The sequence below is a fragment of the Typopeltis vanoorti genome, chromosome 6 (assembly GCF_054136105.1).
Source record: "Typopeltis vanoorti isolate ZY-2024b chromosome 6, IOZ_Tvanoo_1.0, whole genome shotgun sequence".
NCBI classification, from domain to species: domain Eukaryota; kingdom Metazoa; phylum Arthropoda; class Arachnida; order Uropygi; family Thelyphonidae; genus Typopeltis; species Typopeltis vanoorti.
This window is the reverse complement of record NC_143554.1, coordinates 65,117,162-65,135,877: the sequence shown is the minus strand read 5'-3', so window position 1 is coordinate 65,135,877 and position 18,716 is coordinate 65,117,162. Positions and strand designations below refer to the sequence as shown.

The following is an 18,716-nucleotide window of genomic DNA, read 5'->3' as shown; positions in this document are numbered from 1 at the left end:
AAGGCCAAGATATAGGTGGATTGATACGGTAGTGCCTTAGACAATAGAAATATAAGATCTGATAATGTTGGAGTCTTGACAAGTAACAGACTGATTTGGAGGAAAATTGTAGATAGGAAGTTAGTAATGATATAAATTTTTCATGTAGTACTATCATATCCTGTATACCCCTTGAGGCTACATGGCAGGAATTTGATGATGATGATGACTTCCTATCATACCAGTTTTACTAATTCTGTTGTCTATTTCCATATTCAATTTGCCATCTTCACTAAGTATTGTGCCTAAACAGCTGAAATGTGTTACATGTTCTATAGATTCTCCATTTAGTATATAGTTGTATCCTGAATGTTTTCAATGCTTCTGTCTTGTTTCATTGTCTTTTTCTTTTTATAGTTGATTTTCATACCAGATTTATTACAACAATTATTCAATTTAGCCAAGGGAATCTTGCAGATTTGTACAGGATTTATTTAGAATTTTAACATCACCCATTTTGATATCAGATTTAATACTACTTTCTTTCAAATGTAATCCATATAGATAATGAAGGATTAAACTAAATTTATTATAATGAATAACAGTGGAGATAATCTGCACCCTTGTCACACACCTGATTAAACATCAGACCATTTTCCTGTACCTCTTTCCATTCTACCTGTTGACTTACCGCTCAGATATAGACAATGTATTGTTCTATATAAAGTCCCATTTATATCATGTAATTGTGCCGTGTCATATGCGTTTTTTGAGATCTATGAAACTTAACTACGAGGTGGGTTCCAAAAGTTTCCGGTCTAACATACAAAATTTGCACCAATTTTAAGATGCTGTGCATGACAGATAGCACTATCTATGGGGAGCTTAGTGTACCAACTTCAACTGTTTACCTGCGTCATTCAGTTGGAGGAACTCGTTTGATTGACACGTGGCATGCTAAGTGGCTGTAATGTTAAAAACTGAGAGTTCCACACTTTGATGAAGGTTTTCACCAAAGAGCTTTCTCTAAGTGCTATCAAACAGCAATTGGATAGTGATCATGGGAAAGGTTCTCCTTCATATTCCACTGAAGAAATGGGCTAAACCAGAGGTCAGCATCTCAGTGCCTGCAGGCGCCATGGTGCCCGCAGTGAATTTTTAGTGACCCCTCAGAGAAATTATTGTAAACTGCTTTGGAGGTTGTTATTAACAAAAATTAGCAGCGGTAATTTTTGCACCGTAGATTGCAGTATATCTTAGAGATACATTCATTACTAGTATATGCTAAAATGCAAGAAAACATAAAGAAAAAAGACTGCAAATATAATACATGATTGTACAAATTAAGTGAATATTGAATCCAACATTATTTCACAGCCAAATATAGAAACTGCAAAAGAGTTTTGTGCCGAATATATAGAAATTAAAAGTTTCAGCAGATGCAAGCATAAGTAGTGCCTTATGGGCAACTCGTAGTAAAGGTGGAGCAAGCTCCAGACCTCTTTCCTTAGTATTTTCCATAAATGTAAAGTACATCTTGCAGAGGTCAGCAACCTTTTTTATATGAAGAGCACAATATAAAATTTGAAAATTACGGAGCGCTCATGACACGGGCATTTTTTCTTTCATTTCAGGCTTAGAAATTCTATGATTAGTTGTTTTTAAGAAAAATGAGATTTCAAATTTTAACATTATTTTATTTATCTCACTTTTACAACATATTTTTGTCACATACGAATGAATATAACTATAAAAAATGAATACAAAAAGAATATTCATGTTAACAATTAACCGTCTGTCAGATCAGATGCGAGCTCCTTGCTTTATCAATCATAATTGTAAATGTATTTGTTTATTATGCAATATTAGTGTGGCTATTTCAAAACCATTCATGCCAATTGTAATTTTAAGTTTAATTATTTAAATCAGAAGGATTGGCAATGCACCACCCACGAGCGTCCTGGCGATCGCAGTATTGCGCCCTTCATATTAAAAAGGTTGCACACTGGGCTAAACAGTTTCACCTAGAAAGAGAGAGAACGTCAAAGACGATCCTTGAGATGGTCGGCCCGTGGAAGTGATGACTGAGGAAAATAGCTCTCTTGTTGAGAAGGAACTGCTCAGTGACAGAGTCAGAAGCTCAGAGAAATCTCAACAAGATTGTCGCTTTCTATAACCACCATCTTTCGTATCATTCGCGAGAAGCTTCACATGACAAAAGGTCAGTGCAAGGTGGGTGCCCCAACTTCTCTCTTCAATTCAGGAGCATCGTGTGACCTGTTCCCACAAGTTTTTAGAGATTTGTTAGGGGAATGGGCGAGAAGTGCTGGAATCTCATCTTGTCATCAGGGATGAAACCATGGTCCTTTATTATGATCTTCTTTCTAAAAGGAAATCCATGGAGTGGTGCCAAACTAGGCGAAGCACCACCAAGAAAAGCCAAGGTCACTCAATCCACCCAAGATCATGGCAACAATCTTTTGGGATTGTGGAGTATTCTCTTGATTGACTTCAAGAAAAAAAAATACCACTGTGAATGCAGAATATTATGCTTCATTCCTGCACAAACTGCACAATGCCATAAAGGAGAAGAGACGAGGAATGCTGAGTCATGGCGTTCACCTGCTTCATTACAATGGTCCAGTCAATGGATTATTGACTGGACCATTGTCATTTCAATGGTTTATTGTTGTGAAGTTCTGTGGCTTCCAGGAGATTGAACACCCACCCTACAGCCCAGATCTAGCACCCAGTGACTACTACCTTTGTCAAAACTGAAGAAAGACTTTTGAGAAAGAAAATTTGCAGATGACAATGAGGTGAAAGATGCAGTTTTTGGCCATTTTTTCAGACAAAAGTACAGACTATTTTTTCAAGGGCATAGAAATGTTAATACAAAGATGTGATAAGTGTGTTGAAGTAAAGGGAGATTATGTTGAAAAGTGACCATTGTCATTTCAATGGTTTATTGTTGTGAAGTTCTGTGGCTTCCAGGAGATTGAACACCCACCCTACAGCCCAGATCTAGCACCCAGTGACTACTACCTTTGTCAAAACTGAAGAAAGACTTTTGAGAAAGAAAATTTGCAGATGACAATGAGGTGAAAGATGCAGTTTTTGGCCATTTTTTCAGACAAAAGTACAGACTATTTTTTCAAGGGCATAGAAATGTTAATACAAAGATGTGATAAGTGTGTTGAAGTAAAGGGAGATTATGTTGAAAAGTGACACAGTTGTTTTCTTTCTATCACCTCTTTTTAGAGGTGATAGAAAAAAAACAACAAAGAAAGAAAACAAAAGAAAAGTTAGCCAGGCTGGAAACTTATGGAACCACCCTTGTCCTTGTTATATTCACATGATTTCTCACCTATTTCGCTTAAAGTGAAAATCTGATTCTGACAACCTCTATTTTGTCCTGAATGCATCTTGTTCTTCACCAAGCTTCCCTTCCACAATTTTTCTTAACCATTTCTCAAGTATACATGCATAAATCTTACCAGGAACACTCAGTAAGGAAATACCACTTCTCATTCGCTTTAATTTTCCTTTTTTATAGATGGCTACTATGAGAGTTCTGTTCCATTCATCTGGAATTCAATCCTCTGACCAGGCCTCGTGAATTATGCAGTGCAGCCAATGTAAAATTTTACACCTCCATATTTCAGCATTTCTGGTAGAATAGCATGTCAACCGCCTTTCCACATTTCAGATTTATGATGGCTTTTTCTTCTTGCAAGTATGGATATGTATTCTTGACTGCATTTCTGTCTTTCTAACACCGTACTCATTTAGCAATCTTTCAAAGTAATTGCTGCAGAATCTAGAATATCTTTATTTTCAGTAAAGATGACATTGCATACAGTGTATGCAATGTCATCTTTATCATCTGATTCCTTTTACATTATTCTTTCCTCCATTTCTATGTTTTTCAATAACCTCTAGAATATTTTGCCACCTTTCTGATATTTATTTCTATGTTTCTGGTATATTCTATATACCAAAGTTTTTCCTATCACTTTTTTTAGCTAGTTTTACACAGTGCTTTCTTTCATTTTTCTCTGTATTTGCTAAGAGCACAAGGTGACTCATGCTAGGAATTTTTGATATGCTTTCTTCTTTTCCTTGACTGTTTCTTGTATAACTTCTGGATCCATGATGGGATTCTGATTTATCTACCCTTACTGACAACCTCACCACATGCCTCTCTGGTTGAATCAATCAATGCTTTCTTCAGGATTTGCCAAACTCAGTCTCCAAAGAAATTTCATTATATTATGAAATAAAAAGAAAATATATAAAATGAAATGATTGTGTTTATATAGATTAGATGTTCTTTGATTATAATTTGGTATATGCTTTTCAGGGCAGAAGCATTGAAAAAAAGCCATGAGAGAAGTCCATCACCCAGACCACCTCCAAGTCCAAAATCTTCTCGCTCATCACATTTAGTTATTCCAAATGTTGACATTACGAATTTGAATTTGAATACTCAGGGACCTACAAATAAACCAACAGGTGATAATAATCCTCCTCAGAAGGCAAAACTTCATGTTAGTGGTCATAATTCATATACAAAAGAGGAAATAGAAGTTTTAAGGTATAATGTAAAGTTTTATTTTTGATCAGCTTTGCATCAACTCATACTGTCTAAACTCAAGGATCATTTAATAAAAATTTTACTCTAACAATCTATTTCTTTGGTTTCTATGGAATTGCTATAGTGAAAGTGGACTGTATCTCCTACCCTGTTTTATATTGTCCATTGAAAGATGTGTGTGTTGAGTTGCATCATCTACACAAAATACATTTTTATATATATAGAAATGTATTTTATATAGATGATGTAATTCAAATTTAATTTGCAATAAAATCTTGTTTAAATGGATTTTTAAATATGATACATGTATAACTTATTTCATTTCTCACTGCTGACTGAATTTTTTTCAGTTGAATATTAACAGTTTACTTAGCATTTACTGTAAAATATAATTAATTCCTGGTATAGTGATCTTTCAGTTATCAGATCTTAACCAAACTTTTATTTACGCTGTCTTTGTATAAGTTAGTATGTATAGTGACTCCTGAACAGCAGTATGTAATTCTACATTCAGGTAACCATATCCTCAGTTAATGGGCCTGCAAATTGATCTCTCAGTATAACTGTTAATTGAGAAGTCACTATATTCAGTATTTTTTTCAAGATCTGTCATCAGTATGAATACTTTGTTCTATCTGATTTCCACTGTTGGTTTACACATGTGATATACTGTTAGAAAATATCTTCATTTGAAATACTTTATGGGTAAAATGTGACAGTCATTTTCTTTCTTGGTATAGTTTTACTGTCTGATTTGGAGGCTACAAGTTGAAGGTACAGTACCTAGTTCATATAAATTAAAGATACCGAGAAATTATATACTTGGTTTAATCCTTTATCCAAGTGCAAGCAAATAAAGTTTGCACCTGAAGTATTTTCAGGACTGGAGCAAGTTGTATAAGGAAGCTAAGCATTCACATCACTTGCCTTAGTATCCCATAATGCAAAGCACATCTCCTTGCAGACATGTATAATGCTATGCATTATTGGAAGAGTCACTACCCAGACCAATTTGGACCTTTATTGAGGTCTCTTCAGTGGGAGCCAGACCGAGAGGTGATAGCAAGGTTGAAGTAATGCAGAAGTCATATTTTCATATATGATTTGCAAAAAGTGTCACACCTTATTATTAAATTACTCTGGAGAGAAAGTTGTTTGAAGTTTTTTTTCACTTGCTTATACTATAAATTAAAGATACCAAGAAATTATATACTTGGTTTAATCCTTTATCCAAGTGTAATCTGAAGTATTTTCAGGACTGGGGCAACTCATATAAGGAAGCATTATGCAACTCATATAAGGAAGCAAAATACTTCAGGCACAAACTTTGTTTGCCTTTGCTTGGATAAAGGATTAAACAAGTATATAATTTCATGGTATCTTTAATTTATAGTATAACCAAGTGAAAAAACTTCCAGTACCCAGTTCATGTTTAAGATAATTTTTTTTTTTCATGTAAGTTCAATCTGTGCATTTCTTTTTGTGATTATAACTTGTAGTTCAGAATGTTATCATGGTCCTCTCATTAGTGATATAGAATCAGTTGAGATGGTTTCATGAGAAAACCAGCACTGAGCATACTGAAAAATATGACCACAGCTAGACTTATATGTTCAATAAAATTCACTGATTATTTTACATGTAAAAATCTAGAATTTTGATTTTACATAGCCTAATTTGTGAATGCAGATGACGGTATACATTTGTATCAAGATAGTTGTTTTAGAGATGGGACACACATACACATTAAATTACTCAAAATTACTCATTTTGAGTAGTTTAAACTTCTTTCACAGCGCTTTCTTCCTCATATCGACATTAAATAACTTCTGGATTGATATTGTAGATTCTGGACGGGCTTGTAGATATAATAATAAATTTAGTTTAATCCTTTATCCAAGTGTAAGCAAACAAAGTTTGTGCCTGAAGTATCTTCAGCAACTTGTGGTAAAGGTGGACTAAGCTCTCATCATTTGTCTTATCAATATCTCCCATAATGCAAAGCACATCTCCTTGCAGATATGCATAATGTCCGCAAGGAAACTTCCAACATCTTTCTCTAATCCAAAGTAATTTAATAATAAGGTGAGACACCTTTTGGTAACTCATATAGTAAATATGACTTCTCCATTACTTCCACCTTAGTATCACCACCTCTGGGTCTGGCTCCCACTGAGGAAACCTCAATAAAGATTGAAACAGGTTTGGGTGGTGGCCCTTCCCCTAATGCATAGCATTCTACATGTCTACAAGATGTGCTTTGCATTATGGAAGATACTAAGACAAGTGATGAGAGCTTAATCCACCTTTACTACAAGTCGTCTCAGTCCTGAAGATACTTCAGGCGCAAACTTTGTTTGCTTACACTTAGATAAAGGATTAAACTAAATTTATTATAGTCTAACCAAGTGGGGAAAAAACTTCCAACATGGCATGTAGATTCTACTTACAAATAATAGTTTACACCATTTCTGGTATGCAAGTATCTATTAGATATGATCTGTTATACCTGAGGCATGCCCCTCTCTAGGCACTTGGTGATGGAGGGGGGACCTCCCAATGATGATACCTGCCCTGAGTCTTTTAAGCTATCCTGTTTTCCAACCACCATCACTAGGATCCAGTATCATGAACATCTGGAAAGGGGGGGGGGGGAATCCTGGTAGTCTTGCACTACTTCAGCCTCTCCTTCGGCAAAACCAGTGGTGCTGGATTGCTCAGCCAGGATCAATCGATTGGTGGGCTTGGCTGCAAAGGTCAATGGTCTTACAGTAAGTCTCCTACCCTGTGGGCTGGGGATGGGACCCCAGGCTTGCTGTAGTGTTGGTTTAGCATCTAGGGTACCTGACATTACACTCTTGGCCAGTCATTACTTGCTGGTGAATGGACATCCATGTGTGGCTTCATGTTGGATGGGTGGGCTCTGGCACTAAACAAAAAATCTCTTCAGCATGAACTCGTCATCCTCATACATTTCAGGAGCCCTAAAATTCCAATGAAGTACTGATACCATAGATACATCACTTGATAAAAAAACAAAAGACACCAATGTGACACCACTATAAATGTATTAGTGTTTCTCATCATCCATGCAACAGGTGGAAAGCCAATAGGGAAAATATTACCCTCCCTTCTTTATTCAAAAGGTTTAGGACTTGCAAGATCTTTCCTGAAACAGTCCAGAAACTACATTATGGTGATATCCTTGTGAAATCATCCAGTCAGCAACACTCAGCAAAGTTACTAAAGGCAACATCAGTGAATGCAATATCAATTGCAGTGACACCTCAATAATAAACCAACATTATAGTAGGCCTTGGGCTCAATGTTTTCTCATGAAACTATCTCAACTGATTCTATGTCACTAATGAGAGGACCATGATGACATCCTGAACTACAAGTTATAATCACAAAAAAAAATGCACAGGTTGAACTTAAATGAAAAAAGGATCCAGTACCATGTTTGTTGTGCAGTGCAACCATGCAACAAAAAAATTATGTTAAACATGAACTGGACTACTATATTTTCAACTTGTAGCCTCCAAATCAGACAGTAAAACTCTACCAAGAAAGAAAATTACTGTCACATTTACCCATAAAGTATTTCAAATGAAGATATTTTCTAACAGTATATCACATGTGTAAACCAACAGTGGGAATCAGATGGAACAACGTATTCATACTGATGACGGATCTTGAAAGTACACTGAATATAGTGACCTCTCAATTAACAGTTGTACTGGGAGATTCAATTTGCAGGCCCATTAACTGAGGATATGGTTACCTGAATGTAGAATTACATACTGGTGTTCAGGAGTCACTGGCCATGCTATTTGATTACTGCAATTCTGATAACTGAAAGATCTTAAATAACTTAAAAGATCTTTTCACTGCTCATGTGGAATGTCAAAGAGAACATTTGTATAATGATAACTGTCCTGTTATTTGCACTGTCTTCACAGGAACCATGCTCTTCTATATAGATGCCTGTGTGGAAAATAGACTAGGCTGACTGAAGTATGTTTTCTCATCTTGTAAAATTTAATGCTGAAGCAGTCAGTCAGATATCTATCAATGAAGCATTTCAGTATATAATGTATGATCTGATGAGGAGATATGTTCAGAGTTTAAAGATCAGGAAGTGACAGGTATGAGTCACAACCTGATATCTAAGGATGGTCACCTTGTTCTGACCAGCAAGATCATCCTTACTTTTGATATACCTGAACCTCCAAAATATGTAAAAGGCAGAAATATAGACATACCCAAACTGTTTGTTGTGGCTCTACCACTCATGTTGTAGTAAAGAGCATGATAACAAATCTTGTTTGCAAAGAAAGCTAAATGTGTCAACTCTTAGAGACATCATCCAACTTACTCCCTTGTTCGTCAGAGGTGGAAGGATAAGGATGAAAAAGAAATACAAAAGATTAAGGCAGAAAAATATATCAGGATGCCAAAAAGGAATCTACCACCATACCTATTCTGAAATCTTATTCTGAGTAGGTTGTAGTTAAGAAAATAACAGCCCCTCATATGACCATTCCACTATCTGATAATTTCACCATGCCTGAACTATATGGTCATGAGTGCTTCACTATGGAATACATGAGTCACATGACTATGGTCTCACTTCAGAAACAACTCCAAGAAGAGTTTCTGGATTCTTGGTATAAGTTTTTGCCATCCCAAAACCAGGAAAGGACCCAACACAAGCAAACAGTTATTGACGTATTGTTCTGACCAGCTGTCTTTATAAGATATTGGAGAAAAGGGATAATGCCAGACTTCTCTAGTATTTAGAAATCGGCAGTTTTCTTTCCAATATGCAATGTGGCTTTCATAAACATCATTCAACATTGAACCATTTGGTCTGTTTAGAAACATGTATAAAAGATGCATTCCTGAAACAAGAATATTTGGTTTCATTGTTCTTTGACTTGGAAAAGTTTGACACAGCATGAAAATATGGCATATTAAAAGACCTGTACAGCGTATGTCTCAGGTGGCAATTTTAAAGGTGTGTGTGTGTGTGTGTAACAGAGCAACAAGCGAAACAGTGGCTAAACTTTTCTACTGGTGGGCCAGAGCCATATTCACATTCATTAAGATATATTATCTCATTCAATAAGACAAGAGAATTGTAATACAAAAGAAACATTGCTTAATAAATTATGCAGACTAGTACCATGTTAAGAATAATTAAAAATTAATTTAATTTTTAATAATTCTTAATAATTAAAATGATGACCTTAATAAACATCATAAAATTAATTTAATTTTATGATGTTTTATTAAGGTCATCTGTAGTGTGTGTGCGTACATGCGCGCACACACACAGAGATAAGCTACATTAAGGAGTAACTAAAAAGAGCTTTTACTGTGTTATTTAAATAGTGTGCCAAAGTGATTCTAATTTGATCAACTGTTATTCTACTGGCCTGACCTACAGTTTGTGTGTGTGAGAGAGAGATAGCATCTACATCAAAGCTGTATCCTATCTTTACATGACCAGAGAACAAATTCATATTATTTTTTAATACAGTGATAGTGGTGGCCTAATAAACAATTTAACATACGTGTTTGTTATATTAAGGTTAAGATACTGGAGTACTAAAGTTCTGATTATAATTTATAATGATCTCTTAGAACAAAATTATGTGGAGATCCGGCCAAGAATAATGGTTGATCAAATTAATATCGCTTTGGCATACTGTTTAAACTGTAATGTAGCTTGTCTCTGTATATGTACATATTCTTCAGATGACCTTAATATGAAGGCCAAAACATTGGGAAATTAATCTAATTACTCTTACACGATAGTATTCTCTATAATTTATCAAAATGAATGCTGATCACCATGTAACATTAAAAGAAAGGGTTGTTTAATAAATATAGTAATGTACAATATAACTTTACGAAAGGCGTATGTATTCAGTAGAAGTTGTGTTTGCATCCACAGTGCTAGGCTACCAACAGTGTAATTTCAATTCTAGTTGCCAACAAAAGGAACTTTTTTTCAAAACCTTTCTTCAATTGGTTTCTGAGTTAATCGATCTCTGGCACAGGCAAGCAGGTTTTTTATTCCTAGAAACTTAAGAAAATCAATCATGGAACCTACACTATTTCAGACAATAAGATATTGGGGACCATGAGCTGGTGAGCACTTGTTTACCATCTCTTCACTGGATGCCACTTAAAATTAGTGTTAGGCTTGGGCCAGCTATCTCTAATTGACTACTAGTGGAGAGTGAACTTCCCTGTCTCCAAAAGTTAGATAGGACTAAAGCAGCCTCACCTATTCCCTATAAGGAATAAAAGGCATTAGTTGATTTTTTTTTATATAATTTTAATAATTTACATAAAAAATTTGTAAGAGATACACTTTCTCATTCTTAGACACATTTAATTTCAGGAATTAAAAAAAAAACCTTCTAACCATAAATAAAGGAAATAAATTTCTTTATTCTATAGGAATAATAAGTTTGGCTTTCCTTGAAGTAACTGAAGTTACAAAAGTGTTTTATTAACAATATTTTACAAAATGATTTGTTAATGTAATTCTTTATTCTTTTCATGGAGAAGAAGACAAGTGAATATAATTTTAGCAATAAATTTTATGGCAGAATATTAAAAAAAAACATTACATTATAGTAAATGGATGGGGAGAGGAGAAATATACATTTAATTATCCCAATTTCCAATTTTTTTTTTATTAAGGCTGCTTAATTCCTAATTCACCTAATTTATAAAAAAAAGTGTGCAATGTATTTCAGTGAAAGTCATTAGATATTAAATAACTTTCCTAGCCGAGTCTTCCAGGTCCAAGTGGGAAGTATGCCTTCTCAGCCATATCATAAAGAAGAGGGTGTTCTCCCAAAGCTCTGTCTTAAGTGCGACATTCTTTGCTGTCAAAGTTAATTCAGTCACTGAACAGCTGCCTCCCACTGTAGGCAATGCAGTATATGCTATGTTGATGACTTCACAATTTACTGTCACTCTTGTAGCATGAAGATAATTGGAAGACAACTTAGCAAGCAGTATGTCTTTCTATGGGCACTTTGTAATGAATTCAGGTATTCAGCAGAAAAAAAGTGTCTGTGTACACTTCTGTCAAAAATGCACTCTTCACCAAGATCCTGATTTAAGAATGGGACAAACTATTATTCCAGTAACTAGAGTCCAAGTTCTTAGGATTCATCTTCGACAGAATACATTGATCATCTAAGAGAAAAGTGCAAGAGCACATGGAATCTTCATTGCTTTGTCTTTATCTTACACTTAATACATTCAAAGCTGGATTATGGGATCCCTTAATTTTCCCATTGCCAAAACACCTTTGTGGGCAGGTGCATTGTCCTGATGAAAGATGATTTTTTTTTTTCTGTAGGTCTTTTCTCACAGATTTTTTTGGTCTAGTCTGGTTGAAAGATTGGAATAATATTTCCCAGTTATTGTTTTACCCTTTTCAAGATAATTAATAAACAAAATGCCTTTAGCATCCCAAAACATTGATGCCATGACCTTTCCCTGCTGATGGAACTGACTTTTTTGTATTCTTTGGTGCTGAACAGCCGGCTTTTGTCCACTGTTTTGACTGCTGTTTGGATTCTGGTGTGTAATGTGAATCCACATCTTATCCATGGAAAAAAATCGACACACAAAATCAGTTTTATTCTTGTTAAAACGCTCCAAGCACTGTTCAGATTTTCATGCAAGTGCGTTTTTGATCTGCTGTGAGCAAGTAGATCAAAATTCATCCTGGCACCCATCTTGCGCAAAGCTTTTTCATTTGCAATTCTTCATGCAAAATATATTCTACATGCCCTTTTGAAATGCCTATAATCTTAGCAATTTCACGCACTTTGACTCATCGTCCAATAGCATATCATGCACTTGATCAATGATTTCTGGTGTTGTTACACTTTTTGGATGTCCTTCACATGGATCATCTTCAAGGCTGGTACGGCCACATTTAAACTCGGCAGCCCATTTCTTACTTGTTGAAACCAAAGGAGAAGATGCCTATAAACGCTTATGAACTTCGAATGAATTTCTTTTGGCGTTAAACCTTCCTTTACGTAAAATTTTTATAACTGCACAATATTATCCATTTCAAGGTATACAGACAACACTTTTGCTTCAAACAACTTTATAAAACAAACTACTTGATAGAATGACTTGCAATTTCACATGGATGCTTATGACAGATGTGCCAACTTGGAAAAACAATCTTACCGATAGTGTTGCCATCTATGGTCAAGGCCGAGAACTTTTCAGACCACCCTCATATGTTCATAATATTCTGATTAATCCAGAGTGATTTATAAAAAAGGGCAGAAGGTGTGAGGAAAAGAACCAGGAAGTTATTTAGGAGTATAGTGAAGAGCGGTATGAGGAGTAGATGTTTATATTTGGAGAATTGTGTTTGAATGGAATGCATTACCAAAGTATGTTGATAATGCAGAAAGTGTTAAGGATTTTAAGATTGAGTATAATGCATATTTTATCAGTTGAATGAACTTCTAATGATGAGTCTGTTGACTCCATGGAGGATGTGATGATAATAATAGTAATATGTGCAAGTGTAAATATTAATCAGGGTTTCGTTCTTATATTCAGTCAGTTTAAAAAATTAAATTAGTTAATTTTGAATTACAGTTGCTATTCTTTGAACACTAATAGCACATTCTCCTGTTATATCAACTCTGACCAAGACACAATATGGTAAGCATGTTTTCAGGTAAGCAACTTTTTCTTTTATGTGTATTAACCAATGTAAAATGTCTAGTACACAGGTTCCTTTAAAATGTCTAATTTTCCCTTCTTGTTTCAGGCTAACTTCTAATATAAATGGAAGGGATTATGTGCCATTTATGTCAGTGGATCTTAAAGAAAGGTTTGCTTATCCTATTCCATTCAGTGATAAAGATGGAAAGTTAGCTTTATCACCTAAGCAAAGAAGTGCATTTAGTAAATGGGTCCGTCCTGAAGATATTTCTTCTAATCCAAAGCTGATAGAACTTATTGATTGCTTCAGTATCAAGCAGGTGAGTGGAATTTAATATATACACATCAGAAATTAAGATCATATTATTTTACATACTTATGTTATTAGTATACATATCTGACATTCTCATTTTTATCTGAAGATAAAGAACCTAACATTATTGGACCTTAACAATTTTGATGTGGATGAAAGTAATATGTATTTTCTACACTTTTAAGAATTTATTGAAAGTTGCTTCTTATAATAAATATAGGAATAAAGAATATTTGATTATTGCAAAGCATAAAATTCATTAAGTTGTCTGAAAAAATGTAAGGTAAATAGTAACTAGAATGAGATTGAGACAAAAGCTGCTTAACCACCCTCTATCTTCAAGCTTCCCTGATGATTATTATTCATGATTCTTTACACTCAGCTTCTGTTGTTATTAATGTCATGCATTTGGTTGCTGTACCATCGTCTACTATTGCATAATCTTGTTTATTAAGAATTAAAACAATATTAACTGAAGAAGTGATATTTATATTTATACTTCAGTGATATCAAACCATATACACATAAATCAGCTATTTGTAAATCAAGTAATGATCATAGCTTCTTTAACTCTAAATGTTTGTTATTATTGAATGCTTTTGTGTATGCTGAGATGAGTGGTAGGCTTTAGGGACCAGTCAAAATCAAAACTCCTATGGTTGAGCATTTTAAAAATAATCATACTATAAAATAAAATGCTATAACTGATGGTTTTTTACTTAGTGAAGTTAGTTCTTGACCTTCACTATCGCTTTTGAGAGTATTGAGGTGAGTGCGGTGGGACGAAAGTTCGATGTCTGACTTTTTAACTCCTTTTTAGATACAGGATGGATAAAAGCTTGCTTGCATGTTGCTGGAAAGATGCCAGATGAGTAGGACTGCTTGAACAGTAGTACAGGATGGGTGTTAGTTCTGATACACATGCTGTCAAGCTCTTAGTACAACTGTAGAGATAATTTGGGCTGGGCAAGGGGCTTATTAATATCAGTGATATTAAGTATTCTTCTGACAAGAGAGAGAGACATCAAAAGCATACTCAGTAGCATTGATACTAATAAAGAGACATACTAGATGGTTTGTAGAATCAGATGAATACTTGAACTCTTTTCTAAACAAGAGTTTAAAGTGAAGACTTATACCAAGAGATATACTGAGAGAAAGAGAGCTAGAACATAATGGACGTACATTTTGTTAACAGCCCTGGCAAGGGACTAGAGGGTTTGAATGCATTTTGAGCAGGAGGCAAAGCTTAGTGTATTTTATCTCTTGCTGCATTTTAGTTTTGGCTGCTCTGACACTGTTGTTGGGAAAGCTAAGCTTAGATAAGAATCAGAGTAGAGTGGAGTGGGGAATGAAGACATTCATCCCAGCAAGGAAAATTTCATTTGTCAGATTGGAGCAAGTGCATGAATTAGAATAAAGAAGCAGTAATTGGACAGTGAAGAGCAGACATAAAACTGGATGCGAGCTGAGATTGGCCAACAGAATGATGAGCTGAAGAAAAAAAAAAATAGCACAGAGTTATGGTCAGAGTTGGCAAGTGGAGAACTATTGTCAGCAGTGTATTTGGAAAAGAGCTGGGTAAGAAAAAGTTCATGGGGGGTCAGGAGTATGATGAGAATTATACATGATGGATGATGTGCATTAGCTAATTACTGATAGCAGGCAATTCAGCTTCTCTTCTATTTTGTCTATGGAGTTAGAAAAGGGGGAGCCAGTCAGAATATGGATGTTGGAATTTCTACTGAAGATTATCTCACTGTTTGATTAATCAGACTGACTGCATGTGATCAATTTTGTCAGCCTGGTTGGCCGAGTGGTTAGCATACCCTCTCCAACCAACTGGCTGCAGGTTTGAATCCTGCCATGAACATGGATTTTTGTGATTGTCTTTAGGTGGGAGATGAATTTTATTGCTTGATATGTGAGACCACGGTCCTGCTAGTTGGAGGCTTGAAGTGGCTTGAGAAAGTTCCATGTTTGATCTCTAGAGCAGAGTTTCCAGACAATGTAAAAAAAAAATGAAAAATGCAAGAAAAATATGAAGTTGGTTAAAAAAAAATTCCTAGCCCACCCACGTTACAAAATCCACTATACATTTGCAAATATCTTTTCTTGGATGAGAGCAACATAAGGAAAAAAAAAAAAATGTTAAAGCCATCAGAATCAGGAGTGGAAGTGGAAAGTTTAGGTGAGCTGTATTCGAGGAGAGTGTGTTGAGGTTTGTTGAATAACAAATCAGATTTGGACTGACTGAGTGATCATGCATGTCATCGATGTTGGTTTTGCACCTCCCCCAGATGTTGGTGAAGTCTGTGTGGAATTTTTTTGTTGTTTTATTGTTTTTTTTTGGAGGAGGGGTGCATATATATATATATTTTTTTTTTGTAGGTTTTTTTCAAACTGCAGTGAATAATTTTTTACACTGTCTTTCATGGTAGTGGAATACTGGGAAAATTTATATAATAAGGAGGCTTCTAATGTTATATAGAGTATATAATATTTGGAGGGAAGACTTGTGGATACGACCCTCCCTCTCCCCCCCCCCCTCTCTCTCTCTCTCTCTCTCTCTCTCACACACACACACACACACACACACACACACACACACACACACAGGGATTAGAGCACTTAAACATGCCTCACCAAGCAGACAATTACTCACGCTGTTACTTTAAGAAAACTTTCAAAATCTACAGAGATGATTTGCTCATACAGTTTGCTTGACTTGGAGCTGTACAATATATTGAAATTCATTGATATTGTCAGTTCACTTCACTAATTTTCTTCATAACTCTCACATCCCTGGTTCTTTGAACAGCTGCTTATTTCTAACCCAGCTGTATCTTAGATATGACTAGCCTAATCTTTGGCTGATTCTTTTTATTCCATCTAAATTTATTAACTGACTCCCTTGCATACCAGCATTACTTATTATATTATCTGTTTCTAGATTTTATTTGCCATCTTGTTTATATTTATTTAGATAGACAAAATTTTTAGTAAAAAATGTTTTTTTTAAATAGCTGATTTAATTTGGCTATTCTTGAGATGGGCTAGCAGATTTATTTAAGATGTCATTTGAATACAGAACTAACCACTATTTAATGTTTAACATCAGGTTTAATATGACTTTAATTAATGATAAATAACAATAGTAATAGCTTCCAACCCTGCTTTACATGTGATTTAGCATCATACCATCTTGTAGTTTGTTCAATTCTAACTGCATATTCTGCAGATTGGCAACTTATAAAAATTGTAAATCAGCATTACTACTCTAAGTTTACATTTACAGCAAACATGTAAGATCCTCTTTCAAATACTATGCATACTTTTTTTTTTTTTTATCCTGAACCACTTTATCCATAGTATATTAGACTTAGTGATTGAACCAGGGCTAAGTGTCATATAAATCTAACTAATGTCATGGTAGGGTAATTAATCATATCTCTGCAATATCTGTTAAAGTATGTTTTCTCTGGCTGGTTTGTTTTTTTACATAGTAAAAAACACAAAAGTGTCTTTCCAGGAGAGGAAAATCACCTGCCACCTATCTATGATACCAGATATCTCATTTCAGTTGAAGATTTTATAAAAGCATTGCATCCCTGATGGGATTTAAACCCAGTTCTTTCCAACCAGAGGGTATTCTGAACTATTTTGAAGGTTTTGTTATCAGCAATAGCTTTTGATCATTAAGAAGGCTTTTTCTTTTGTTCCTTCCATGTCAATTTATTTATATTTTTAAGTTGAAACATGATGTTATTGATGAATTCATGATGTGAAGAGAAATCTAGCAGATGTATGCCATTATTATTAGTGTATCTGTATTTATTCATAATATTGTTGCTTCTCTCTCTCTCTCTCTCTCTCCTCTCTTATCCTTGGTGCCTAAGAAAATCATTATTATTTAAAAGGATATCAGGCCATTAGTTATGTCAACATCATACTCTCTAATTCTTCTAATTCCACTTCTCCTCTGATGTATCATGCATTGATGAGAGAGCCTATCTTTATTTCTACTGAAGTTGAGATTATTGCTTGTTAACTTAATTTTCACCATTTGCCCTGATTTCTTGACAAAGACAGTGAGGCAATGTATACATCTTTATATTGGACATTGCCTGCATGACATATGATGATATTGCACCATCATTGTGTGTGTGCGTGTATATATATATATATATATATACACACACACACATACTGCTTGGAAAGAAGTCTGTGGACACAATTCTGTCCACAGACTTCAAAATTCAGTTACAAACAAACAGCCATGGCATCCACCTTAATAAAAATGTAGGACCTCCTTTCGCTGTGATGACTGCAGCAGTCCTACGGGGCATATTTTCCACAAGTATATGATAGCAGTTAATGGGAAGCTTGGACTATTCTTCCTGTAGGCATGTAATGAGGTCCTGGACTGTTGTGGGAAGATGCCCCTTGACCTCACCCGATGCTCCTATTCATCCCACAGATGTTCATTAGGGTTTAGATTAGGGCTCTGTAGAATCCAGTCAAGCGCAGTGATGTTCATGTCCACAAAACCGCACAATTACAGCAGCAGTTATGACAGTGCATTGTTTGAAAGAGACCATGGTCAGTTCTATAGAAACACCACAAAGTAGGAAGCATTGCATTTCCAGAACATTCATATACCTCTCAGCATTCATTGTTTGTGGTTTGTAGCACCACAAACGGGTCAGAGGCCAAACCAGGAAAAACAGGACTATACCATCACATTACCACCCCTGAATTTCATAGTTGGGGTTGCACACGCTGGTAAGAGACATTCACCAGGTTGCCACATAACACATCTTTCCAAGTCCTACTGAACATGCTCTTTGCACCAATGAAAACAACACTGCATGTTGGTTTGGGTAATGTGGGAATAGCATATTGCAGTCCTACCATGGAAACCCATGTTATGAGCCTCAGTTCTGAATGTTTTTGTGAAGATTGAGTTCCATTCATTGCCTGGAACTCTGTATTCTGGCCATTGAATGGTGGTTTTTACATGTTTTTTTTTTTTTTTAACATGTTATCTTTTGTAGCACCTTATGGTTCAGTGAGTGTGGTGAGTCATAGGTAGCA

At 35.2% G+C, this 18,716-nt stretch overlaps 1 protein-coding gene across 1 annotated transcript in view; it reads left to right on the top strand.

The window, feature by feature from the left end:
- Window positions 1-18,716, top strand: part of LOC150105502 (calpain-7-like) — a 237,561-nt gene that overhangs the window by 77,912 nt on the left and 140,933 nt on the right. Inside the window, exons 6-7 of the mRNA XM_090394849.1 lie at window positions 4,343-4,576; window positions 13,413-13,626. Of these exons, the coding sequence (XP_090250975.1) occupies window positions 4,343-4,576; window positions 13,413-13,626 (448 nt within the window). The remainder of the gene's footprint in view (window positions 1-4,342; window positions 4,577-13,412; window positions 13,627-18,716) is intronic.